This window comes from Giraffa tippelskirchi, chromosome 14, assembly GCF_054371585.1.
Source record: "Giraffa tippelskirchi isolate mGirTip1 chromosome 14, T2T-mGirTip1v1.2.pri, whole genome shotgun sequence".
NCBI lineage: Eukaryota > Metazoa > Chordata > Mammalia > Artiodactyla > Giraffidae > Giraffa > Giraffa tippelskirchi.
Genome location: NC_137288.1, coordinates 7639909 through 7664879, shown reverse-complemented (window position 1 = coordinate 7664879; position 24971 = coordinate 7639909). Strand labels below are relative to the sequence as shown.

Here is a 24971-nt window from a genome sequence, read left to right as displayed (position 1 = left end):
GCCTCTGGCCCTTTGCCCGGAGAAACAGAAAGGTAACACGGGGAGCCCCAGGACGGACCAGGCCGCCTCTCCCATGCCACCCGGAAACACCGGGTCCTTCGCCTGTGTGTGTGGATGCGGGTTTCTTGGGGTGTGTCTCCCTCAAGGAAGCCCAGGCGGATGTGGGGTCAGAAGCCTGCGGACAAGTTGTGTCCACACCCCAGGGGAGAGCAGGCTGGGCGGGATGGGGAGAGTGCGGGCAGCGGCGGCCGCCCAGGCGGACCTCACACCCTCAGGTGGGTCTCTTTCCTCCCGGGTGGGGATCTGAGCAGACACACGTCTCTGACCCTTCTGGGAAGAGAAGTTCGAGCAGGCAGAAGCAGCGGCTCCACTGCCCAGGCCCAGCTCGGAAAACTCCTAGCATGGCTGGCTGACGGTCACTGTCGTTGCAGAGCTTCCCACGTGATGAGGCCGAGGACGGGGACACCCCATCCACCTCCCGGAGGGAGGGGTCGGAGCACCACCCCCCCGCCCGTGAGGCCCAGTGCAGGCTCCAGGTGAGCGTGCCCACGGAGGCATCAGCCCCACCGGGGGAGAAGCGGAGGCGGGGAAGGCCTGCTGCCGAGACACCGCCCAGGATACACCCGGCGGCCCAGTCTGAGGCTGCCACGGAGCTCAGCACACCCGGCTCCGACCCAGAGTCCCGAGAACCCCGGCCTCTGAGGCAGCAGGAGGACCTGGAGCCCAGCACGCCAGAGCACAGAGGTGAGGACGCTGGGGCTGGTGCACGGGAGTGTGTGGGGAGGGGGTGCTGAGCTACACAGGGACGAGTCCCCGAAAGCTGCTGCTGGGCCTGCAGCAAGCGCTGGCCTCACACCCCCCGCCCCCCATCTTGCACACTTCAGTCCCAAAAGACATCCGACGCTGGGTAGTCTTTGGGAATCTCTTGGAAGCTTTCTGTCCCGGGAGACGCACATGCCAAGGCTGGCCTGTGGGCAAACTTTGCTTCTCCCCCAGCTCTAGCACTGGCCTCCAACTGGAACCAGGCTCCGCTTCCCAGACCTGTCCCTACAGAGGTGCTGGCTCCAGGTGCAGGACCCAGGGATCCACCGAGGGCAGATGGAGAACCGAGACTTGCCCTCGCAGAGACACCAGGCCAGCTGGGTACTGGCCAGCACACCGGGCAGATCGGATCTCCATGCCTGCAGGACCCCCAGCCCCAGGCACTGATGTCCCAACCCCTCAGCCAGAACCTCCACCTCCACGTGCACCTCTACCTGCTCGGGCTCTGGCAGGAGAACCCGAGGCAGAGGAGGAGTCACCGCCTCGGCAGGGAGAGCCTGCCCTGGCTCCCGCGCAACACCCAGACGCCCACGATGACTCACCCACCCCTGCAGGGAGAACGAGCCCCCGCTCTGGACAGACACCCAGAGCCCTTGCCGGAAACACCACGTCCAGGGGAGCGGTCGGCTCTGCAGCCTCCATCCCCGTCTGCTCACCGTGGACGCTGGCGACTCGGTCTGCCCCCAGGGGACATGGAGTTCCTTTCCCCTGAACTGATTTGCATTTGGTTTGTTTCCACCTTTCTGGTGATGTTTTATTTTTTGTATGGTTTCCTGTACTTTGGTTGGTTAAGTTGGGATTAGTAAACTTTTTCATCATTGTTGCAATTTGGGAACACTGTTGTGTAACTCTGGTGATACTGTGTTACCATCACCACTTTGTAGTTTCAGACCCGTTTGATCTTTATGCCCCACCCCCCAACAAAGCCTGGATTCAAGGCAAGCACGCCCTGTTCATCCCTTCCCCCGATCCTGAACACAATTTCATCCTTTCTTTGTGCATTCCTTCCTATATTCTTGGTGTCCCCAATCAATGACTCTCAGTGAAATGACTGAAGGAGTGTTTTTTGGACTCTCCAACTACTGTAAGACTCCATTGGAGAGTTCTCATTTTTATGTCATTTGAACTAGCCTTTGATATCTGAAAGGACCGTGTACGTCCTTTCAAGATACCATGTGCCAAACGAAGCCCTTTTGGCAACTGCCATCATTATCTCCAGGCAGGCATTGCTGTGTCAAGGGTGACACCTCAGCCAGAAGGCAGAGGCTGAGCTCGTCTTGTTGCACCAGCTCCCAAAAGAAGCCAAGAAAGGGAGCTGGAACAACAAACCACCCCAACACCCAGGAAAGCGTTCTTCATGACAGAAGGCTAGAAAATGACCCAACATCCTTGTGGCCCAGAACCCCTCTAGAAAATCACTGTTCCATAAAAAAGAGAAACACATGGGAAGTTCCAAGGAGAGGCAATGCCCATGGCCCGTGTACTTGAGAGACGGCCTGACCGCTCCGGGGAAGACACGCACCGACGGAACCCCTTGGGAAACAGCAGTGATAGTCCTCTCCGTCGTAAGGGCTTCCTCTGGGGACAACCTGCCCGGGGCACCACACGAGGGAGCAGACCGGCTTCTCTTCCTCTGCCCCCACACCATTCACTCATGAAGGCAGCTCAGGTGTTCTCATGCCCTGCCTGCCTGCCTGCCTGGCTCATCCGTGAGCTGTGACCACCTACAGGGCAGGACTCCACCTTCTCCTCTCTGTGTACCGTGAATCTGCACACAGTGGGCTTGCAGAACCTTAGGAGACTTGAGCCATTCCCACTCGAGCCAGAACCCTCCCCAGGAAGGAAAACAGCTGTGGAGTCATTTTGGCCCCAGCACTGGTTCGAAAGCCTGGCGCCTCCTACAGCCTCTACGGTGTGAAGAGGGAGGTCCCTTCTGACAGAGCTTTCCGGGTCTCAGATCTAAGCTGTTGTTTCACTGTCAGCTGTGTCTCTTCCGTTGCAGCCAGGTGGGCCACGCTGCTCCAAAGGAGCTCACAAGCTGAGTTTCAAGGGAGGTATAGAGAGGACAGGGATGGCTACAACGTACTGCAAACTGAGTGAGGGTCCCCACAATCCTCAGCAAAGGTCTGTGGTGTGCAAGTGGGGAGTAGAGGGCCCCCAAGTTCCAAAGGAAGGGAGGTAGTCGGGAGCTAAAGCCCTTGGCCGCTGTGGTAGTAGCTGCAGATGGCAGCTCGTCCACAGTGCACTTCGAATGAGGTCATACGAGCGGGACTCTGGAAATGGCTCCGAAATCGGGAGAAAGGGGTCAGGGTATGTGGGAATCCGGCGGGGGTGGGGGGTGGATGAAGGAAGGTGTCCCTCCTCTCTCCAGTGCAATTTGGTTTGGTGAGTCTCAAAGCTACCAGATGGCACTTCCCAAGTCAGGCCCCCGCAGGAATCAGGGTGGGCTGCGTGCCTCGGCCCCTGCCACAGGGACAAGCCACACCAGTGGCCTCCCTGAGCTCCAATGGCCGGATCTGGGGGTTCTGTCTGGGTGCACACCTCCTTGCTGTGGCCAAGTTCCCCCCTTCTCTGAGCACCAGCTTCATCCTCTCGAATGAGGACATCGATTGCTACCTTGGCACGTTACTCTCTTCATCCTGTGAAGACTCATTAGGCTTATCCTACAATTACTAGCTGGCCCGAAGAGATATCTCCTGAATCCAGATTAAGCTGGAGTCTCCCAGGCTCATCTGGCATGTCTTCCCTGAAGTCTGCCAAAACCCACACCCTTGCATTTCCAGGGACTCCCCTTAGCCAGCTGGGCAGAAAACCCAGCATGGTTCAAACAAGCTGACAGACAAGCGGGAGAGGACTCACGGGCAGACGGCTTCCCTCAGGTCTCGGGTGGAGCTCTGGGACCACAGCAGCAACGGGCCATCCCAGGCCCTGGGCTCAGCAGCGCCCTCATTCTCAGGCCGGCGGCTCTGCCCTGAGGGGAGCAGGAAGGTCACCAACTGCCGCAGGCGGGCCTCACGCCCCTCCCACTGCTGGAGCCTGACCTCCCCCGGCCCCACCCCTTCCCCTACCCCAGCAGGACGACAGCTCGTCTTCCCCTGGCTTCCAACGGGAGGCCCGGCCCTGGGCCCCGATTGGGCACTGCCCCAGCCCGGAGCCAATCACAGTGGCCAGGGAGGTGGAACGCACCGATTGGCCAGGGCCAGGTCATGTGACCATACTCCCCAGGAAACTCAAATATTACCAAGGTTCCCTAAGAAACCAATGAACAGAATTATCCAGTAAAGGCAAACCGTGCTTTTTAATGAGGCCAATGTCACAGAAAAGAAAAAAAATGCTTCACAATGAACTGCTCAAGGAAGCTACTAAATAAACTTTCAGAAAAGTTTAGTAGTTTTTTTTTTTTTTAATAGGGTGACGGAGAGCTATACCTTTCCCGTCTATGTGAATTTAGGTTTAAACTAGATTTCCCTTGGGTATTATATAAGACAAAAAAACCCACATCCCCCCCTTTCACTCCCCCCCACCCCCAAAAAGTGTTTTAATCTATAGAATTTTTGTGTCCTCAGTTGTGTCTGATTCGCGGCAACTCACGAACTCTACACAGCCAGGCTCTTCCGTCCATGGAATTCAGGGCAATTTTTTCTGTCCCAGTAAATGCCCACCCTGGGTGATCCAAAGGCAAGGGCTCAGAGGCTCCTGAGAGACTAACTCCTTTCAGCTGAGCACAGAGCTGGCTCCTCACTGGGATGCCTGTGGCCTGGGGCTCCCTGAGGGGAGAGCAGCACTCGCCCCACCGTGTGGTCACTGCTGGAAGTGCAGGCTGCTCCTCACTCCCCCTTGACAGTGTCCCTGAGGGCAGAACAGTGTGAATCGAATCAAGGTGGAAATGCAAACTCCAATGCAACCAAACTCCCCACAAGGTCTCTAAAACCACTCAGGAACAGGGAATTGGAAACTGCAGGGGATGACAGGAATGCAGATGGAGACTTGACACCTTACACCGAGTTCACTTCCAGTTATCCCTAGACAAACTTTCCATGAAAACTTGTCACAAATCTCGAAGAACAATGAGCAGAAACCGGACACGTGCTTTGAGTCTTCACACAAAAAACTAACAGCCAGTCCACAAAAAAAAAACCCAGAGAATACAGTGGACTTTGCAAAATCAAAGATATCTACTGTGGGAAAGACCTCATGACAAAAGCAAAAGACAGGTCATACATCGCGAGACGAATGAGTGGAAACACAAAGCTTATCAAGGATGTGTCTCCAAACAGACAAAGAACACCAACACAACAAGCCTGTGAAAACTAGGGAAAGGTCTGAAGGGACACCAGACTGAGGAAGACACACACAGAGGATCCCGGATGATGTCCAGCACTGAGGGCCTGAAGAAACAACAGTCTAGTTGCACCCCCTCAGGCCTGTGTGACCGTGGATGAGGCCTCTGTTTCCCGGTGGCTCTGAGAGATGGACAGGGAGGAAGGGGAAGAGAAGTCACTTGCATTTCTAATACTCACAGCAAAGTCTTCCAACGAGAAGGGAATTATCACCCCCACTGACAATGCCATTCACTGAAGTGATACCCACCAGTCCATCTAACCCAGAAGGGAAGGATGGACCTGTTCTCACAAAACGGCGAGAGATGGAAGAAGGAAGATCAAGCCCACACCAATCACTGGAAAGAGAAGCTGTGCTCAGGGCTTGAAAGAATTCCTATTGGGAGAATGATGTCACAGCCCCACAAGGCAATCCACAGCTTCGATGCTATTCCTCCCAAAATGCCAATGCATTTTCGCACCGAACAAAGAATTGCAAAAGGGGTACGGAGACAGAAAAGAGCCTAAACTGTCAATACAATCCGACGAAAAAGCCCCGATACGGACATCCAAGGTTGTGTGAAAGGAAATTAGACGACCAAACTAGGATCCTCAGGAGAGTATCGGAGAAGGCAATGGCGACCCACTCCAGTACTCTTGCCTGGAAAATGTCCTGGACGGAGGAGCCTGGTAGGCTGCAGGCCATGGGGTCACGCAGAGTCAGACACGACTGAAGTGACTTAGCCGCAGCAGCAGCAGCAGGACAGTATGCTATTGGGAATACAACAACACACACAGATCCAGATCGATGGAATAAAGTGGAGGGTCCAGAAACAAACCCCAGCATCCATGGTCAACTCATCTCTGACACAGAAGGGGAGAATATCCAAATGGGAACAAGAAAGCCTCTTCAATCAATGTCCATGGGAAAACCAGACAGCTACATCTGAAGAACGCTATTGGTTTTGATCTCATACCACCTCAATATAGGGGGAAAACCTCACCCTAAAGACTGATGTCATGAGATAGCTAGAAAGAAGCGTAGGTCAAAGGCTCCTTAACATCAGAGTCTCCTTGCCATTTGCTGGGCGGAGGTCGAAATGGGTCTCTTCAAGTAAGGCAAAGAGGTACACGAAGTACACCCATGGGTTTCCATCCAATGGAACCTCTTCACAACAGAGAAGCTAAGCATTCACAAATGCAAAAGATAGGAAACAGAACATGAGAGACTCCTTGCAAGTGGTGTATCTGAGAAGGGGTTCATATGGAAAGAGACGAAGAATGCACAGCACTCAGATTCCAAGAAACAACACCACCACCACCCTTGACCCTTCCCCCATGACCAACTCCGACCTAAAGCCTTTCTCTCCCTCTAACCTATCCCTAAAACATAACCCTCATCTAATCATATACATGTGCATCCCTAGCATCCATCCATCCACACACGAGAGAGAAAGAGGAAGACACAGACGCAATTGAGAAAGGAAAAGAGAGGGACACAGCCAGAGAGAGACACGGAACCAAAGAGAGGAAAGGAGTCGACGGTCCAGACTTTTCCTCAATCTGCCTCGAAGGTAGAAGCAATGACAGCGCCCTTCCACCCCAGAAGGGGGAAAAGGACGGAAGGTTTGGAGAGGAAAAGACAAGAACGCAGGGAGCCACTAGAAGCTCAGCCACCCGCAGAAGCCGAGCTGGGACACTTGAACAGAATCTCAATGGAAACAGAGGAGCAGAAAGTTGGCTACTCTTTTCTATAAGAGAGGGAGACCTTCGAGTCTTCCTTTCGGTCCTCCAACTTGGATGCGGGGTCTCAAAACAGTCAGGAGGGGGAGTGCCTTTTCCTGGGTACCACGGCGCATCCAGGCCTCGTTCTGCCCCATTCTGTGCTGTGTCAGCCCTGGATGGAATCTTTCTTTCTGAAGTCTCAGCGCACAAGCTCCACGTGATATCGGCCCCAGGTGGAAAGGCATGGAGCTGCTCGTAGGCCGACAGACCTAGGAAGCAGATGGGAGAATGACCACCACTCTGCAGATGGAGAGACTGGGGCAACCCTGAGGGGCATATGCTTGTCCAGGGCCACACCACTTATGAGAAGAAGGAGCCTGGTCTGAGAGCAGTGGGGTCCTCGGAGCTCAGGCCCTGGCTGAACCCAGGCCTCCCCAGGGCTGTGGGCTGGGCTGTGTGGGTGTCACTGTGCCTGCACATGGCCTAAGGGGGGTGGTCGAGCAGTCAGAAACCCAGAGATTCCCTTGGGAAGTTTTGGGGAAGGGACCTCAGCACGAACCCCAGGAGATGATGTCACCTGCCGGCAACAGAACCCAACAGAACGCGCAGCCCGGGTATCCAGGCCTCCAGAGCGGAGAGGAGCCCCCAGCCAGTTCACTGGCTGCCAAGATGTTCTGCTGTTTGCCCCTGCCCAGAGGCCGGGGCCTCAGGAGTGCTCACAGGCAGTGTGCGTGGGCACCCTGTCGACGTTGGCTCAGGACACCCCCGAGAGGCCTCTGGCCCTTTGCCCGGAGAAACAGAAAGGTAACACGGGGAGCCCCAGGACGGACCAGGCCGCCTCTCCCATGCCACCCGGAAACACCGGGTCCTTTGCCTGTGTGTGTGGATGCGGGTTTCTTGGGGTGTGTCTCCCTCAAGGAAGCCCAGGCGGATGTGGGGTCAGAAGCCTGCGGACAAGTTGTGTCCACACCCCAGGGGAGAGCAGGCTGGGCGGGATGGGGAGAGTGCGGGCAGCGGCGGCCGCCCAGGCGGACCTCACACCCTCAGGTGGGTCTCTTTCCTCCCGGGTGGGGATCTGAGCAGACACACGTCTCTGACCCTTCTGGGAAGAGAAGTTCGAGCAGGCAGAAGCAGCGGCTCCACTGCCCAGGCCCAGCTCGGAAAACTCCTAGCATGGCTGGCTGACGGTCACTGTCGTTGCAGAGCTTCCCACGTGATGAGGCCGAGGACGGGGACACCCCATCCACCTCCCGGAGGGAGGGGTCGGAGCACCACCCCCCCGCCCGTGAGGCCCAGTGCAGGCTCCAGGTGAGCGTGCCCACGGAGGCATCAGCCCCACCGGGGGAGAAGCGGAGGCGGGGAAGGCCTGCTGCCGAGACACCGCCCAGGATACACCCGGCGGCCCAATCTGAGGCTGCCACGGAGCTCAGCACACCCGGCTCCGACCCAGAGTCCCGAGAACCCCGGCCTCTGAGGCAGCAGGAGGACCTGGAGCCCAGCACGCCAGAGCACAGAGGTGAGGACGCTGGGGCTGGTGCACGGGAGTGTGTGGGGAGGGGGTGCTGAGCTACACAGGGACGAGTCCCCGAAAGCTGCTGCTGGGCCTGCAGCAAGCGCTGGCCTCACACCCCCCGCCCCCCATCTTGCACACTTCAGTCCCAAAAGACATCCGACGCTGGGTAGTCTTTGGGAATCTCTTGGAAGCTTTCTGTCCCGGGAGACGCACATGCCAAGGCTGGCCTGTGGGCAAACTTTGCTTCTCCCCCAGCTCTAGCACTGGCCTCCAACTGGAACCAGGCTCCGCTTCCCAGACCTGTCCCTACAGAGGTGCTGGCTCCAGGTGCAGGACCCAGGGATCCACCGAGGGCAGATGGAGAACCGAGACTTGCCCTCGCAGAGACACCAGGCCAGCTGGGTACTGGCCAGCACACCGGGCAGATCGGATCTCCATGCCTGCAGGACCCCCAGCCCCAGGCACTGATGTCCCACCCCCTCAGCCAGAACCTCCACCTCCACGTGCACCTCTACCTGCTCGGGCTCTGGCAGGAGAACCCGAGGCAGAGGAGGAGTCACCGCCTCGGCAGGGAGAGCCTGCCCTGGCTCCCGCGCAACACCCAGACGCCCACGATGACTCACCCACCCCTGCAGGGAGAACGAGCCCCCGCTCTGGACAGACACCCAGAGCCCTTGCCGGAAACACCACGTCCAGGGGAGCGGTCGGCTCTGCAGCCTCCATCCCCGTCTGCTCACCGTGGACGCTGGCGACTCGGTCTGCCCCCAGGGGACATGGAGTTCCTTTCCCCTGAACTGCTTTGCATTTGGTTTGTTTCCACCTTTCTGGTGATGTTTTATTTTTTGTATGGTTTCCTGTACTTTGGTTGGTTAAGTTGGGATTAGTAAACTTTTTCATCATTGTTGCAATTTGGGAACACTGTTGTGTAACTCTGGTGATACTGTGTTACCATCACCACTTTGTAGATTCAGACCCGTTTGATCTTTATTCCCCACCCCCCAACAAAGCCTGGATTCAAGGCAAGCACGCCCTGTTCATCCCTTCCCCCGATCCTGAACACAATTTCATCCTTTCTTTGTGCATTCCTTCCTATATTCTTGGTGTCCCCAATCAATGACTCTCAGTGAAATGACTGAAGGAGTGTTTTTTGGACTCTCCAACTACTGTAAGACTCCATTGGAGAGTTCTCATTTTTATGTCATTTGAACTAGCCTTTGATATCTGAAAGGACCGTGTACGTCCTTTCAAGATACCATGTGCCAAACGAAGCCCTTTTGGCAACTGCCATCATTATCTCCAGGCAGGCATTGCTGTGTCAAGGGTGACATCTCAGCCAGAAGGCAGAGGCTGAGCTCGTCTTGTTGCACCAGCTCCCAAAAGAAGCCAAGAAAGGGAGCTGGAACAACAAACCACCCCAACACCCAGGAAAGCGTTCTTCATGACAGAAGGCTAGAAAATGACCCAACATCCTTGTGGCCCAGAACCCCTCTAGAAAATCACTGTTCCATAAAAAAGAGAAACACATGGGAAGTTCCAAGGAGAGGCAATGCCCATGGCCCGTGTACTTGAGAGACGGCCTGACCGCTCCGGGGAAGACACGCACTGACGGAACCCCTTGGGAAACAGCAGTGATAGTCCTCACCGTCGTAAGGGTTTCCTCTGGGGACAACCTGCCCGGGGCACCACACGAGGGAGCAGACCGGCTTCTCTTCCTCTGCCCCCACACCATTCACTCATGAAGGCAGCTCAGGTGTTCTCATGCCCTGCCTGCCTGCCTGCCTGCCTGGCTCATCCGTGAGCTGTGACCACCTACAGGGCAGGACTCCACCTTCTCCTCTCTGTGTACCGTGAATCTGCACACAGTGGGCTTGCAGAACCTTAGGAGACTTGAGCCATTCCCACTCGAGCCAGAACCCTCCCCAGGAAGGAAAACAGCTGTGGAGTCATTTTGGCCCCAGCACTGGTTCGAAAGCCTGGCGCCTCCTACAGCCTCTACGGTGTGAAGAGGGAGGTCCCTTCTGACAGAGCTTTCCGGGTCTCAGATCTAAGCTGTTGTTTCACTGTCAGCTGTGTCTCTTCCGTTGCAGCCAGGTGGGCCACGCTGCTCCAAAGGAGCTCACAAGCTGAGTTTCAAGGGAGGTATAGAGAGGACAGGGATGGCTACAACGTACTGCAAACTGAGTGAGGGTCCCCACAATCCTCAGCAAAGGTCTGTGGTGTGCAAGTGGGGAGTAGAGGGCCCCCAAGTTCCAAAGGAAGGGAGGTAGTCGGGAGCTAAAGCCCTTGGCCGCTGTGGTAGTAGCTGCAGATGGCAGCTCGTCCACAGTGCACTTCGAATGAGGTCATATGAGCGGGACTCTGGAAATGGCTCCGAAATCGGGAGAAAGGGGTCAGGGTATGTGGGAATCCGGCGGGGGTGGGGGGTGGATGAAGGAAGGTGTCCCTCCTCTCTCCAGTGCAATTTGGTTTGGTGAGTCTCAAAGCTACCAGATGGCACTTCCCAAGTCAGGCCCCCGCAGGAATCAGGGTGGGCTGCGTGCCTCGGCCCCTGCCACAGGGACAAGCCACACCAGTGGCCTCCCTGAGCTCCAATGGCCGGATCTGGGGGTTCTGTCTGGGTGCACACCTCCTTGCTGTGGCCAAGTGCCCCCCTTCTCTGAGCACCAGCTTCATCCTCTCGAATGAGGACATCGATTGCTACCTTGGCATGTTACTCTCTTCATCCTGTGAAGACTCATTAGGCTTATCCTACAATTACTAGCTGGCCCAAAGAGATATCTCCTGAATCCAGATTAAGCTGGAGTCTCCCAGGCTCATCTGGCATGTCTTCCCTGAAGTCTGCCAAAACCCACACCCTTGCATTTCCAGGGACTCCCCTTAGCCAGCTGGGCAGAAAACCCAGCATGGTTCAAACAAGCTGACAGACAAGCGGGAGAGGACTCACGGGCAGACGGCTTCCCTCAGGTCTCGGGTGGAGCTCTGGGACCACAGCAGCAACGGGCCATCCCAGGCCCTGGGCTCAGCAGCGCCCTCATTCTCAGGCCGGCGGCTCTGCCCTGAGGGGAGCAGGAAGGTCACCAACTGCCGCAGGCGGGCCTCACGCCCCTCCCACTGCTGGAGCCTGACCTCCCCCGGCCCCACCCCTTCCCCTACCCCAGCAGGACGACAGCTCGTCTTCCCCTGGCTTCCAACGGGAGGCCCGGCCCTGGGCCCCGATTGGGCACTGCCCCAGCCCGGAGGCAATCACAGTGGCCAGGGAGGTGGAACGCACCGATTGGCCAGGGCCAGGTCATGTGACCATACTCCCAAGGAAACTCAAATATTACCAAGGTTCCCTAAGAAACCAATGAACAGAATTATCCAGTAAAGGCAAACCGTGCTTTTTAATGAGGCCAATGTCACAGAAAAGAAAAAAAATGCTTCACAATGAACTGCTCAAGGAAGCTACTAAATAAACTTTCAGAAAAGTTTAGTAGTTTTTTTTTTTTTTAATAGGGTGACGGAGAGCTATACCTTTCCCGTCTATGTGAATTTAGGTTTAAACTAGATTTCCCTTGGGTATTATATAAGACAAAAAAACCCACATCCCCCCCTTTCACTCCCCCCCACCCCCAAAAAGTGTTTTAATCTATAGAATTTTTGTGTCCTCAGTTGTGTCTGATTCGCGGCAACTCACGAACTCTACACAGCCAGGCTCTTCCGTCCATGGAATTCAGGGCAATTTTTTCTGTCCCAGTAAATGCCCACCCTGGGTGATCCAAAGGCAAGGGCTCAGAGGCTCCTGAGAGACTAACTCCTTTCAGCTGAGCACAGAGCTGGCTCCTCACTGGGATGCCTGTGGCCTGGGGCTCCCTGAGGGGAGAGCAGCACTCGCCCCACCGTGTGGTCACTGCTGGAAGTGCAGGCTGCTCCTCACTCCCCCTTGACAGTGTCCCTGAGGGCAGAACAGTGTGAATCGAATCAAGGTGGAAATGCAAACTCCAATGCAACCAAACTCCCCACAAGGTCTCTAAAACCACTCAGGAACAGGGAATTGGAAACTGCAGGGGATGACAGGAATGCAGATGGAGACTTGACACCTTACACCGAGTTCACTTCCAGTTATCCCTAGACAAACTTTCCATGAAAACTTGTCACAAATCTCGAAGAACAATGAGCAGAAACCGGACACGTGCTTTGAGTCTTCACACACAAAACTAAAAGCCAGTCCACAAAAAAAAAAAACCAGAGAATACAGTGGACTTTGCAAAATCAAAGATATCTACTGTGGGAAAGACCTCATGACAAAAGCAAAAGACAGGTCATACATCGCGAGATGAATGAGTGGAAACACAAAGCTTATCAAGGATGTGTCTCCAGACAGACAAAGAACACCAACACAACAAGCCTGTGAAAACTAGGGAAAGGTCTGAAGGGACACCAGACTGAGGAAGACACACACAGAGGATCCCGGATGATGTCCAGCACTGAGGGCCTGAAGAAACAACAGTCTAGTTGCACCCCCTCAGGCCTGTGTGACCGTGGATGAGGCCTCTGTTTCCCGGTGGCTCTGAGAGATGGACAGGGAGGAAGGGGAAGAGAAGTCACTTGCATTTCTAATACTCACAGCAAAGTCTTCCAACGAGAAGGGAATTATCACCCCCACTGACAATGCCATTCACTGAAGTGATACCCACCAGTCCATCTAACCCAGAAGGGAAGGATGGACCTGTTCTCACAAAACGGCGAGAGATGGAAGAAGGAAGATCAAGCCCACACCAATCACTGGAAAGAGAAGCTGTGCTCAGGGCTTGAAAGAATTCCTATTGGGAAAATGATGTCACAGCCCCACAAGGCAATCCACAGCTTCGATGCTATTCCTCCCAAAATGCCAATGCATTTTCGCACCGAACAAAGAATTGCAAAAGGGGTACGGAGACAGAAAAGAGCCTAAACTGTCAATACAATCCGACGAAAAAGCCCCGATACGGACATCCAAGGTTGTGTGAAAGGAAATTAGACGACCAAACTAGGATCCTCAGGAGAGTATCGGAGAAGGCAATGGCGACCCACTCCAGTACTCTTGCCTGGAAAATGTCCTGGACGGAGGAGCCTGGTAGGCTGCAGGCCATGGGGTCACGCAGAGTCAGACACGACTGAAGTGACTTAGCCGCAGCAGCAGCAGCAGGACAGTATGCTATTGGGAATACAACAACACACACAGATCCAGATCGATGGAATAAAGTGGAGGGTCCAGAAACAAACCCCAGCATCCATGGTCAACTCATCTCTGACACAGAAGGGGAGAATATCCAAATGGGAACAAGAAAGCCTCTTCAATCAATGTCCATGGGAAAACCAGACAGCTACATCTGAAGAACGCTATTGGTTTTGATCTCATACCACCTCAATATAGGGGGAAAACCTCACCCTAAAGACTGATGTCATGAGATAGCTAGAAAGAAGCGTAGGTCAAAGGCTCCTTAACATCAGAGTCTCCTTGCCATTTGCTGGGCGGAGGTCGAAATGGGTCTCTTCAAGTAAGGCAAAGAGGTACACGAAGTACACCCATGGGTTTCCATCCAATGGAACCTCTTCACAACAGAGAAGCTAAGCATTCACAAATGCAAAAGATAGGAAACAGAACATGAGAGACTCCTTGCAAGTGGTGTATCTGAGAAGGGGTTCATATGGAAAGAGACGAAGAATGCACAGCACTCAGATTCCAAGAAACAACACCACCACCACCCTTGACCCTTCCCCCATGACCAACTCCGACCTAAAGCCTTTCTCTCCCTCTAACCTATCCCTAAAACATAACCCTCATCTAATCATATACATGTGCATCCCTAGCATCCATCCATCCACACACGAGAGAGAAAGAGGAAGACACAGACGCAATTGAGAAAGGAAAAGAGAGGGACACAGCCAGAGAGAGACACGGAACCAAAGAGAGGAAAGGAGTCGACGGTCCAGACTTTTCCTCAATCTGCCTCGAAGGTAGAAGCAATGACAGCGCCCTTCCACCCCAGAAGGGGGAAAAGGACGGAAGGTTTGGAGAGGAAAAGACAAGAACGCAGGGAGCCATTAGAAGCTCAGCCACCTGCAGAAGCCGAGCTGGGACACTTGAACAGAATCTCAATGGAAACAGAGGAGCAGAAAGTTGGCTACTCTTTTCTATAAGAGAGGGAGACCTTCGAGTCTTCCTTTCGGTCCTCCAACTTGGATGCGGGGTCTCAAAACAGTCAGGAGGGGGAGTGCCTTTTCCTGGGTACCACGGCGCATCCAGGCCTCGTTCTGCCCCATTCTGTGCTGTGTCAGCCCTGGATGGAATCTTTCTTTCTGAAGTCTCAGCGCACAAGCTCCACGTGATATCGGCCCCAGGTGGAAAGGCATGGAGCTGCTCGTAGGCCGACAGACCTAGGAAGCAGATGGGAGAATGACCACCACTCTGCAGATGGAGAGACTGGGGCAACCCTGAGGGGCATATGCTTGTCCAGGGCCACACCACTTATGAGAAGAAGGAGCCTGGTCTGAGAGCAGTGGGGTCCTCGGAGCTCAGGCCCTGGCTGAACCCAGGCCTCCCCAGGGCTGTGGGCTGGGCTGTGTGGGTGTCACTGTGCCTGCACATGGCCTAAGGGGGGTGGTCGAGCAGTCAGAAACCCAGAGATTCCCTTGGGAAGTTTTGGGGAAGGGACCTCAGCACGAACCCCAGGAGATGATGTCACCTGCCGGCAACAGAACCCAACAGAACCCGCAGCCCGGGTATCCAGGCCTCCAGAGCGGAGAGGAGCCCCCAGCCAGTTCACTGGCTGCCAAGATGTTCTGCTGTTTGCCCCTGCCCAGAGGCCGGGGCCTCAGGAGTGCTCACAGGCAGTGTGCGCGGGCACCCTGTCGACGTTGGCTCAGGACACCCCCGAGAGGCCTCTGGCCCTTTGCCCGGAGAAACAGAAAGGTAACACGGGGAGCCCCAGGACGGACCAGGCCGCCTCTCCCATGCCACCCGGAAACACCGGGTCCTTTGCCTGTGTGTGTGGATGCGGGTTTCTTGGGGTGTGTCTCCCTCAAGGAAGCCCAGGCGGATGTGGGGTCAGAAGCCTGCGGACAAGTTGTGTCCACACCCCAGGGGAGAGCAGGCTGGGCGGGATGGGGAGAGTGCGGGCAGCGGCGGCCGCCCAGGCGGACCTCACACCCTCAGGTGGGTCTCTTTCCTCCCGGGTGGGGATCTGAGCAGACACACGTCTCTGACCCTTCTGGGAAGAGAAGTTCGAGCAGGCAGAAGCAGCGGCTCCACTGCCCAGGCCCAGCTCGGAAAACTCCTAGCATGGCTGGCTGACGGTCACTGTCGTTGCAGAGCTTCCCACGTGATGAGGCCGAGGACGGGGACACCCCATCCACCTCCCGGAGGGAGGGGTCGGAGCACCACCCCCCCGCCCGTGAGGCCCAGTGCAGGCTCCAGGTGAGCGTGCCCACGGAGGCATCAGCCCCACCGGGGGAGAAGCGGAGGCGGGGAAGGCCTGCTGCCGAGACACCGCCCAGGATACACCCGGCGGCCCAGTCTGAGGCTGCCACGGAGCTCAGCACACCCGGCTCCGACCCAGAGTCCCGAGAACCCCGGCCTCTGAGGCAGCAGGAGGACCTGGAGCCCAGCACGCCAGAGCACAGAGGTGAGGACGCTGGGGCTGGTGCACGGGAGTGTGTGGGGAGGGGGTGCTGAGCTACACAGGGACGAGTCCCCGAAAGCTGCTGCTGGGCCTGCAGCAAGCGCTGGCCTCACACCCCCCGCCCCCCATCTTGCACACTTCAGTCCCAAAAGACATCCGACGCTGGGTAGTCTTTGGGAATCTCTTGGAAGCTTTCTGTCCCGGGAGACGCACATGCCAAGGCTGGCCTGTGGGCAAACTTTGCTTCTCCCCCAGCTCTAGCACTGGCCTCCAACTGGAACCAGGCTCCGCTTCCCAGACCTGTCCCTACAGAGGTGCTGGCTCCAGGTGCAGGACCCAGGGATCCACCGAGGGCAGATGGAGAACCGAGACTTGCCCTCGCAGAGACACCAGGCCAGCTGGGTACTGGCCAGCACACCGGGCAGATCGGATCTCCATGCCTGCAGGACCCCCAGCCCCAGGCACTGATGTCCCACCCCCTCAGCCAGAACCTCCACCTCCACGTGCACCTCTACCTGCTCGGGCTCTGGCAGGAGAACCCGAGGCAGAGGAGGAGTCACCGCCTCGGCAGGGAGAGCCTGCCCTGGCTCCCGCGCAACACCCAGACGCCCACGATGACTCACCCACCCCTGCAGGGAGAACGAGCCCCCGCTCTGGACAGACACCCAGAGCCCTTGCCGGAAACACCACGTCCAGGGGAGCGGTCGGCTCTGCAGCCTCCATCCCCGTCTGCTCACCGTGGATGCTGGCGACTCGGTCTGCCCCCAGGGGACATGGAGTTCCTTTCCCCTGAACTGCTTTGCATTTGGTTTGTTTCCACCTTTCTGGTGATGTTTTATTTTTTGTATGGTTTCCTGTACTTTTGTTGGTTAAGTTGGGATTAGTAAACTTTTTCATCATTGTTGCAATTTGGGAACACTGTTGTGTAACTCTGGTGATACTGTGTTACCATCACCACTTTGTAGATTCAGACCCGTTTGATCTTTATTCCCCACCCCCCAACAAAGCCTGGATTCAAGGCAAGCACGCCCTGTTCATCCCTTCCCCCGATCCTGAACACAATTTCATCCTTTCTTTGTGCATTCCTTCCTATATTCTTGGTGTCCCCAATCAATGACTCTCAGTGAAATGACTGAAGGAGTGTTTTTTGGACTCTCCAACTACTGTAAGACTCCATTGGAGAGTTCTCATTTTTATGTCATTTGAACTAGCCTTTGATATCTGAAAGGACCGTGTACGTCCTTTCAAGATACCATGTGCCAAACGAAGCCCTTTTGGCAACTGCCATCATTATCTCCAGGCAGGCATTGCTGTGTCAAGGGTGACATCTCAGCCAGAAGGCAGAGGCTGAGCTCGTCTTGTTGCACCAGCTCCCAAAAGAAGCCAAGAAAGGGAGCTGGAACAACAAACCACCCCAACACCCAGGAAAGCGTTCTTCATGACAGAAGGCTAGAAAATGACCCAACATCCTTGTGGACCAGAACCCCTCTAGAAAATCACTGTTCCATAAAAAAGAGAAACACATGGGAAGTTCCAAGGAGAGGCAATGCCCATGGCCCGTGTACTTGAGAGACGGCCTGACCGCTCCGGGGAAGACACGCACTGACGGAACCCCTTGGGAAACAGCAGTGATAGTCCTCACCGTCGTAAGGGTTTCCTCTGGGGACAACCTGCCCGGGGCACCACACGAGGGAGCAGACCGGCTTCTCTTCCTCTGCCCCCACACCATTCACTCATGAAGGCAGCTCAGGTGTTCTCATGCCCTGCCTGCCTGCCTGCCTGCCTGGCTCATCCGTGAGCTGTGACCACCTACAGGGCAGGACTCCACCTTCTCCTCTCTGTGTACCGTGAATCTGCACACAGTGGGCTTGCAGAACCTTAGGAGACTTGAGCCATTCCCACTCGAGCCAGAACCCTCCCCAGGAAGGAAAACAGCTGTGGAGTCATTTTGGCCCCAGCACTGGTTCGAAAGCCTGGCGCCTCCTACAGCTTCTACGGTGTGAAGAGGGAGGTCCCTTCTGACAGAGCTTTCCGGGTCTCAGATCTAAGCTGTTGTTTCACTGTCAGCTGTGTCTCTTCCGTTGCAGCCAGGTGGGCCACGCTGCTCCAAAGGAGCTCACAAGCTGAGTTTCAAGGGAGGTATAGAGAGGACAGGGATGGCTACAACGTACTGCAAACTGAGTGAGGGTCCCCACAATCCTCAGCAAAGGTCTGTGGTGTGCAAGTGGGGAGTAGAGGGCCCCCAAGTTCCAAAGGAAGGGAGGTACTCGGGAGCTAAAGCCCTTGGCCGCTGTGGTAGTAGCTGCAGATGGCAGCTCGTCCACAGTGCACTTCGAATGAGGTCATATGAGCGGGACTCTGGAAATGGCTCCGAAATCGGGAGAAAGGGGTCAGGGTATGTGGGAATCCGGCGGGGGTGGGGGGTGGATGAAGGAAGGTGTCCCTCCTCTCTCCAGTGCAATTTGGTTTGGTGAGTCTCAAAGCTACCAGATGGCACTTCCCAAGTCAGGCCCCCGCAGGAATCAGGGTGGGCTGCGTGCCTCGGCCCCTGCCACAGGGACAAGCCACACCAGTGGCCTCCCTGAGCTCCAATGGCCGGATCTGGGGGTTCTGTCTGGGTGCACACCTCCTTGCTGTGGCCAAGTGCCCCCCTTCTCTGAGCACCAGCTTCATCCTCTCGAATGAGGACATCGATTGCTACCTTGGCACGTTACTCTCTTCATCCTGTGAAGACTCATTAGGCTTATCCTACAATTACTAGCTGGCCCAAAGAGATATCTCCTGAATCCAGATTAAGCTGGAGTCTCCAAGGCTCATCTGGCATGTCTTCCCTGAAGTCTGCCAAAACCCACACCCTTGCATTTCCAGGGACTCCCCTTAGCCAGCTGGGCAGAAAACCCAGCATGGTTCAAACAAGCTGACAGACAAGCGGGAGAGGACTCACGGGCAGACGGCTTCCCTCAGGTCTCGGGTGGAGCTCTGGGACCACAGCAGCAACGGGCCATCCCAGGCCCTGGGCTCAGCAGCGCCCTCATTCTCAGGCCGGCGGCTCTGCCCTGAGGGGAGCAGGAAGGTCACCAACTGCCGCAGGCGGGCCTCACGCCCCTCCCACTGCTGGAGCCTGACCTCCCCCGGCCCCACCCCTTCCCCTACCCCAGCAGGACGACAGCTCGTCTTCCCCTGGCTTCCAACGGGAGGCCCGGCCCTGGGCCCCGATTGGGCACTGCCCCAGCCCGGAGCCAATCACAGTGGCCAGGGAGGTGGAACGCACCGATTGGCCAGGGCCAGGTCATGTGACCATACTCCCAAGGAAACTCAAATATTACCAAGGTTCCCTAAGAAACCAATGAACAGAATTATCCAGTAAAGGCAAACCGTGCTTTTTAATGAGGCCAATGTCACAGAAAAGAAAAAAAATGCTTCACAATGAACTGCTCAAGGAAGCTACTAAATAAACTTTCAGAAAAGTTTAGTAGTTTTTTTTTTTTTTTAATGGGGTGACGGAGAGCTATACCTTTCCCGTCTATGTGAATTTAGGTTTAAACTAGATTTCCCTTGGCTATTATATAAGACAAAAAAACCCCACATCCCCCCCTTTCACTCCCCCCCACCCCAAAAAGTGTTTTAATCTATAGAATTTTTGTGTCCTCAGTTGTGTCTGATTCGCGGCAACTCACGAACTCTACACAGCCAGGCTCTTCCGTCCATGGAATTCAGGGCAATTTTTTCTGTCCCAGTAAATGCCCACCCTGGGTGATCCAAAGGCAAGGGCTCAGAGGCTCCTGAGAGACTAACTCCTTTCAGCTGAGCACAGAGCTGGCTCCTCACTGGGATGCCTGTGGCCTGGGGCTCCCTGAGGGGAGAGCAGCACTCGCCCCACCGTGTGGTCACTGCTGGAAGTGCAGGCTGCTCCTCACTCCCCCTTGACAGTGTCCCTGAGGGCAGAACAGTGTGAATCGAATCAAGGTGGAAATGCAAACTCCAATGCAACCAAACTCCCCACAAGGTCTCTAAAACCACTCAGGAACAGGGAATTGGAAACTGCAGGGGATGACAGGAATGGAGATGGAGACTTGACACCTTACACCGAGTTCACTTCCAGTTATCCCTAGACAAACTTTCCATGAAAACTTGTCACAAATCTCGAAGAACAATGAGCAGAAACCGGACACGTGCTTTGAGTCTTCACACACAAAACTAAAAGCCAGTCCACAAAAAAAAAACCCAGAGAATACAGTGGACTTTGCAAAATCAAAGATATCTACTGTGGGAAAGACCTCATGACAAAAGCAAAAGACAGGTCATACATCGCGAGACGAATGAGTGGAAACACAAAGCTTATCAAGGATGTGTCTCCAAACAGACAAAGAACACCAACACAACAAGCCTGTGAAAACTAGGGAAAGGTCTGAAGGGACACCAGACTGAGGAAGACACACACAGAGGATCCCGGATGATGTCCAGCACTGAGGGCCTGAAGAAACAACAGTCTAGTTGCACCCCCTCAGGCCTGTGTGACCGTGGATGAGGCCTCTGTTTCCCGGTGGCTCTGAGAGATGGACAGGGAGGAAGGGGAAGAGAAGTCACTTGCATTTCTAATACTCACAGCAAAGTCTTCCAACGAGAAGGGAATTATCACCCCCACTGACAATGCCATTCACTGAAGTGATACCCACCAGTCCATCTAACCCAGAAGGGAAGGATGGACCTGTTCTCACAAAACGGCGAGAGATGGAAGAAGGAAGATCAAGCCCACACCAATCACTGGAAAGAGAAGCTGTGCTCAGGGCTTGAAAGAATTCCTATTGGGAAAATGATGTCACAGCCCCACAAGGCAATCCACAGCTTCGATGCTATTCCTCCCAAAATGCCAATGCATTTTTGCACCGAACAAAGAATTGCAAAAGGGGTACGGAGACAGAAAAGAGCCTAAACTGTCAATACAATCCGACGAAAAAGCCCCGATACGGACATCCAAGGTTGTGTGAAAGGAAATTAGACGACCAAACTAGGATCCTCAGGAGAGTATCGGAGAAGGCAATGGCGACCCACTCCAGTACTCTTGCCTGGAAAATGTCCTGGACGGAGGAGCCTGGTAGGCTGCAGGCCATGGGGTCACGCAGAGTCAGACACGACTGAAGTGACTTAGCCGCAGCAGCAGCAGCAGGACAGTATGCTATTGGGAATACAACAACACACACAGATCCAGATCGATGGAATAAAGTGGAGGGTCCAGAAACAAACCCCAGCATCCATGGTCAACTCATCTCTGACACAGAAGGGGAGAATATCCAAATGGGAACAAGAAAGCCTCTTCAATCAATGTCCATGGGAAAACCAGACAGCTACATCTGAAGAACGCTATTGGTTTTGATCTCATACCACCTCAATATAGGGGGAAAACCTCACCCTAAAGACTGATGTCATGAGATAGCTAGAAAGAAGCGTAGGTCAAAGGCTCCTTAACATCAGAGTCTCCTTGCCATTTGCTGGGCGGAGGTCGAAATGGGTCTCTTCAAGTAAGGCAAAGAGGTACACGAAGTACACCCATGGGTTTCCATCCAATGGAACCTCTTCACAACAGAGAAGCTAAGCATTCACAAATGCAAAAGATAGGAAACAGAACATGAGAGACTCCTTGCAAGTGGTGTATCTGAGAAGGGGTTCATATGGAAAGAGACGAAGAATGCACAGCACTCAGATTCCAAGAAACAACACCACCACCACCCTTGACCCTTCCCCCATGACCAACTCCGACCTAAAGCCTTTCTCTCCCTCTAACCTATCCCTAAAACATAACCCTCATCTAATCATATACATGTGCATCCCTAGCATCCATCCATCCACACACGAGAGAGAAAGAGGAAGACACAGACGCAATTGAGAAAGGAAAAGAGAGGGACACAGCCAGAGAGAGACACGGAACCAAAGAGAGGAAAGGAGTCGACGGTCCAGACTTTTCCTCAATCTGCCTCGAAGGTAGAAGCAATGACAGCGCCCTTCCACCCCAGAAGGGGGAAAAGGACGGAAGGTTTGGAGAGGAAAAGACAAGAACGCAGGGAGCCATTAGAAGCTCAGCCACCCGCAGAAGCCGAGCTGGGACACTTGAACAGAATCTCAATGGAAACAGAGGAGCAGAAAGTTGGCTACTCTTTTCTATAAGAGAGGGAGACCTTCGAGTCTTCCTTTCGGTCCTCCAACTTGGATGCGGGGTCTCAAAACAGTCAGGAGGGGGAGTGCCTTTTCCTGGGTACCACGGCGCATCCAGGCCTCGTTCTGCCCCATTCTGTGCTGTGTCAGCCCTGGATGGAATCTTTCTTTCTGAAGTCTCAGCGCACAAGCTCCACGTGATATCGGCCCCAGGTGGAAAGGCATGGAGCTGCTCGTAGGCCGACAGACCTAGGAAGCAGATGGGAGAATGACCACCACTCTGCAGATGGAGAGACTGGGGCAACCCTGAGGGGCATATGCTTGTCCAGGGCCACACCACTTATGAGAAGAAGGAGCCTGGTCTGAGAGCAGTGGGGTCCTCGGAGCTCAGGCCCTGGCTGAACCCAGGCCTCCCCAGGGCTGTGGGCTGGGCTGTGTGGGTGTCACTGTGCCTGCACATGGCCTAAGGGGGGTGGTCGAGCAGTCAGAAACCCAGAGATTCCCTTGGGAAGTTTTGGGGAAGGGACCTCAGCACGAACCCCAGGAGATGATGTCACCTGCCGGCAACAGAACCCAACAGAACCCGCAGCCCGGGTATCCAGGCCTCCAGAGCGGAGAGGAGCCCCCAGCCAGTTCACTGGCTGCCAAGATGTTCTGCTGTTTGCCCCTGCCCAGAGGCCGGGGCCTCAGGAGTGCTCACAGGCAGTGTGCGCGGGCACCCTGTCGACGTTGGCTCAGGACACCCCCGAGAGGCCTCTGGCCCTTTGCCCGGAGAAACAGAAAGGTAACACGGGGAGCCCCAGGACGGACCAGGCCGCCTCTCCCATGCCACCCGGAAACACCGGGTCCTTTGCCTGTGTGTGTGGATGCGGGTTTCTTGGGGTGTGTCTCCCTCAAGGAAGCCCAGGCGGATGTGGGGTCAGAAGCCTGCGGACAAGTTGTGTCCACACCCCAGGGGAGAGCAGGCTGGGCGGGATGGGGAGAGTGCGGGCAGCGGCGGCCGCCCAGGCGGACCTCACACCCTCAGGTGGGTCTCTTTCCTCCCGGGTGGGGATCTGAGCAGACACACGTCTCTGACCCTTCTGGGAAGAGAAGTTCGAGCAGGCAGAAGCAGCGGCTCCACTGCCCAGGCCCAGCTCGGAAAACTCCTAGCATGGCTGGCTGACGGTCACTGTCGTTGCAGAGCTTCCCACGTGATGAGGCCGAGGACGGGGACACCCCATCCACCTCCCGGAGGGAGGGGTCGGAGCACCACCCCCCCGCCCGTGAGGCCCAGTGCAGGCTCCAGGTGAGCGTGCCCACGGAGGCATCAGCCCCACCGGGGGAGAAGCGGAGGCGGGGAAGGCCTGCTGCCGAGACACCGCCCAGGATACACCCGGCGGCCCAGTCTGAGGCTGCCACGGAGCTCAGCACACCCGGCTCCGACCCAGAGTCCCGAGAACCCCGGCCTCTGAGGCAGCAGGAGGCCCTGGAGCCCAGCACGCCAGAGCACAGAGGTGAGGACGCTGGGGCTGGTGCACGGGAGTGTGTGGGGAGGGGGTGCTGAGCTACACAGGGACGAGTCCCCGAAAGCTGCTGCTGGGCCTGCAGCAAGCGCTGGCCTCACACCCCCCGCCCCCCATCTTGCACACTTCAGTCCCAAAAGACATCCGACGCTGGGTATTCTTTGGGAATCTCTTGGAAGCTTTCTGTCCCGGGAGACGCACATGCCAAGGCTGGCCTGTGGGCAAACTTTGCTTCTCCCCCAGCTCTAGCACTGGCCTCCAACTGGAACCAGGCTCCGCTTCCCAGACCTGTCCCTACAGAGGTGCTGGCTCCAGGTGCAGGACCCAGGGATCCACCGAGGGCAGATGGAGAACCGAGACTTGCCCTCGCAGAGACACCAGGCCAGCTGGGTACTGGCCAGCACACCGGGCAGATCGGATCTCCATGCCTGCAGGACCCCCAGCCCCAGGCACTGATGTCCCACCCCCTCAGCCAGAACCTCCACCTCCACGTGCACCTCTACCTGCTCGGGCTCTGGCAGGAGAACCCGAGGCAGAGGAGGAGTCACTGCCTCGGCAGGGAGAGCCTGCCCTGGCTCCCGCGCAACACCCAGACGCCCACGATGACTCACCCACCCCTGCAGGGAGAACGAGCCCCCGCTCTGGACAGACACCCAGAGCCCTTGCCGGAAACACCACGTCCAGGGGAGCGGTCGGCTCTGCAGCCTCCATCCCCGTCTGCTCACCGTGGACGCTGGCAACTCGGTCTGCCCCCAGGGGACATGGAGTTCCTTTCCCCTGAACTGCTTTGCATTTGGTTTGTTTCCACCTTTCTGGTGATGTTTTATTTTTTGTATGGTTTCCTGTACTTTTGTTGGTTAAGTTGGGATTAGTAAACTTTTTCATCATTGTTGCAATTTGGGAACAGTGTTGTGTAACTCTGGTGATACTGTGTTACCATCACCACTTTGTAGTTTCAGACCCGTTTGATCTTTATGCCCCACCCCCCAACAAAGCCTGGATTCAAGGCAAGCACGCCCTGTTCATCCCTTCCCCCGATCCTGAACACAATTTCATCCTTTCTTTGTGCATTCCTTCCTATATTCTTGGTGTCCCCAATCAATGACTCTCAGTGAAATGACTGAAGGAGTGTTTTTTGGACTCTCCAACTACTGTAAGACTCCATTGGAGAGTTCTCATTTTTATGTCATTTGAACTAGCCTTTGATATCTGAAAGGACGGTGTACGTCCTTTCAAGATACCATGTGCCAAACGAAGCCCTTTTGGCAACTGCCATCATTATCTCCAGGCAGGC

At 55.5% G+C, this 24971-nt stretch overlaps 3 protein-coding genes and 1 long non-coding RNA gene across 5 annotated transcripts in view; 3 read left to right on the top strand and 1 right to left on the bottom strand.

The window, feature by feature from the left end:
* LOC145534151 (uncharacterized) overlaps positions 1-24971 on the bottom strand; it is a 270548-nt gene that overhangs the window by 49405 nt on the left and 196172 nt on the right. The window contains exons 10-12 of one of the 2 annotated variants that reach the window (XR_014074277.1): positions 18967-19078; positions 11324-11435; positions 3682-3793 (exon numbers count right to left, since the gene is read on the bottom strand). This is a non-coding gene — a long non-coding RNA (uncharacterized LOC145534151). The remainder of the gene's footprint in view (positions 1-3681; positions 3794-11323; positions 11436-18966; positions 19079-24971) is intronic. The other variant, XR_014074278.1, reaches the window with a different exon arrangement.
* On the top strand, positions 7536-9284 carry LOC145534453 (uncharacterized). Its single transcript, XM_081561963.1, has 3 exons — positions 7536-7670; positions 8070-8382; positions 8635-9284. Exons 1-3 carry the CDS (start codon positions 7536-7538, stop codon positions 9261-9263), a joined length of 1077 nt encoding a protein of 358 aa, XP_081418089.1. The 3' UTR covers positions 9264-9284.
* Positions 13946-24971, top strand: part of LOC145534143 (uncharacterized) — a 167020-nt gene continuing 155994 nt past the window's right edge. Inside the window, exons 1-2 of the mRNA XM_081561517.1 lie at positions 13946-15313; positions 15713-16025. Coding sequence (XP_081417643.1) covers positions 15077-15313; positions 15713-16025 — 550 coding nt within the window. The 5' untranslated portion in view covers positions 13946-15076. The remainder of the gene's footprint in view (positions 15314-15712; positions 16026-24971) is intronic.
* On the top strand, positions 19505-24573 carry LOC145534027 (uncharacterized). The gene is made up of 3 exons (XM_081561393.1): positions 19505-22956; positions 23356-23668; positions 23921-24573. The coding sequence occupies exons 1-3, from the start codon at positions 22720-22722 to the stop codon at positions 24547-24549; spliced, it is 1179 nt and encodes a 392-aa protein (XP_081417519.1). The 5' UTR covers positions 19505-22719; the 3' UTR covers positions 24550-24573.

Excerpts from the sequence above, each read along its gene's own strand:
- LOC145534453 (XM_081561963.1), top strand. The coding sequence starts at position 7,536 with ATGTTCTGCTGTTTGCCCCTGCCCAGAGGCCGGGGCCTCAGGAGTGCT. Across the intron at positions 7,671-8,069 it reads TTGCCCGGAGAAACAGAAAG|AGCTTCCCACGTGATGAGGC; the intron begins GTAACACGGGGA and ends CTGTCGTTGCAG. Across the intron at positions 8,383-8,634 it reads CAGCACGCCAGAGCACAGAG|CTCTAGCACTGGCCTCCAAC; the intron begins GTGAGGACGCTG and ends CTTCTCCCCCAG.
- LOC145534027 (XM_081561393.1), top strand. The coding sequence starts at position 22,720 with ATGATGTCACCTGCCGGCAACAGAACCCAACAGAACCCGCAGCCCGGG. Across the intron at positions 22,957-23,355 it reads TTGCCCGGAGAAACAGAAAG|AGCTTCCCACGTGATGAGGC; the intron begins GTAACACGGGGA and ends CTGTCGTTGCAG. Across the intron at positions 23,669-23,920 it reads CAGCACGCCAGAGCACAGAG|CTCTAGCACTGGCCTCCAAC; the intron begins GTGAGGACGCTG and ends CTTCTCCCCCAG.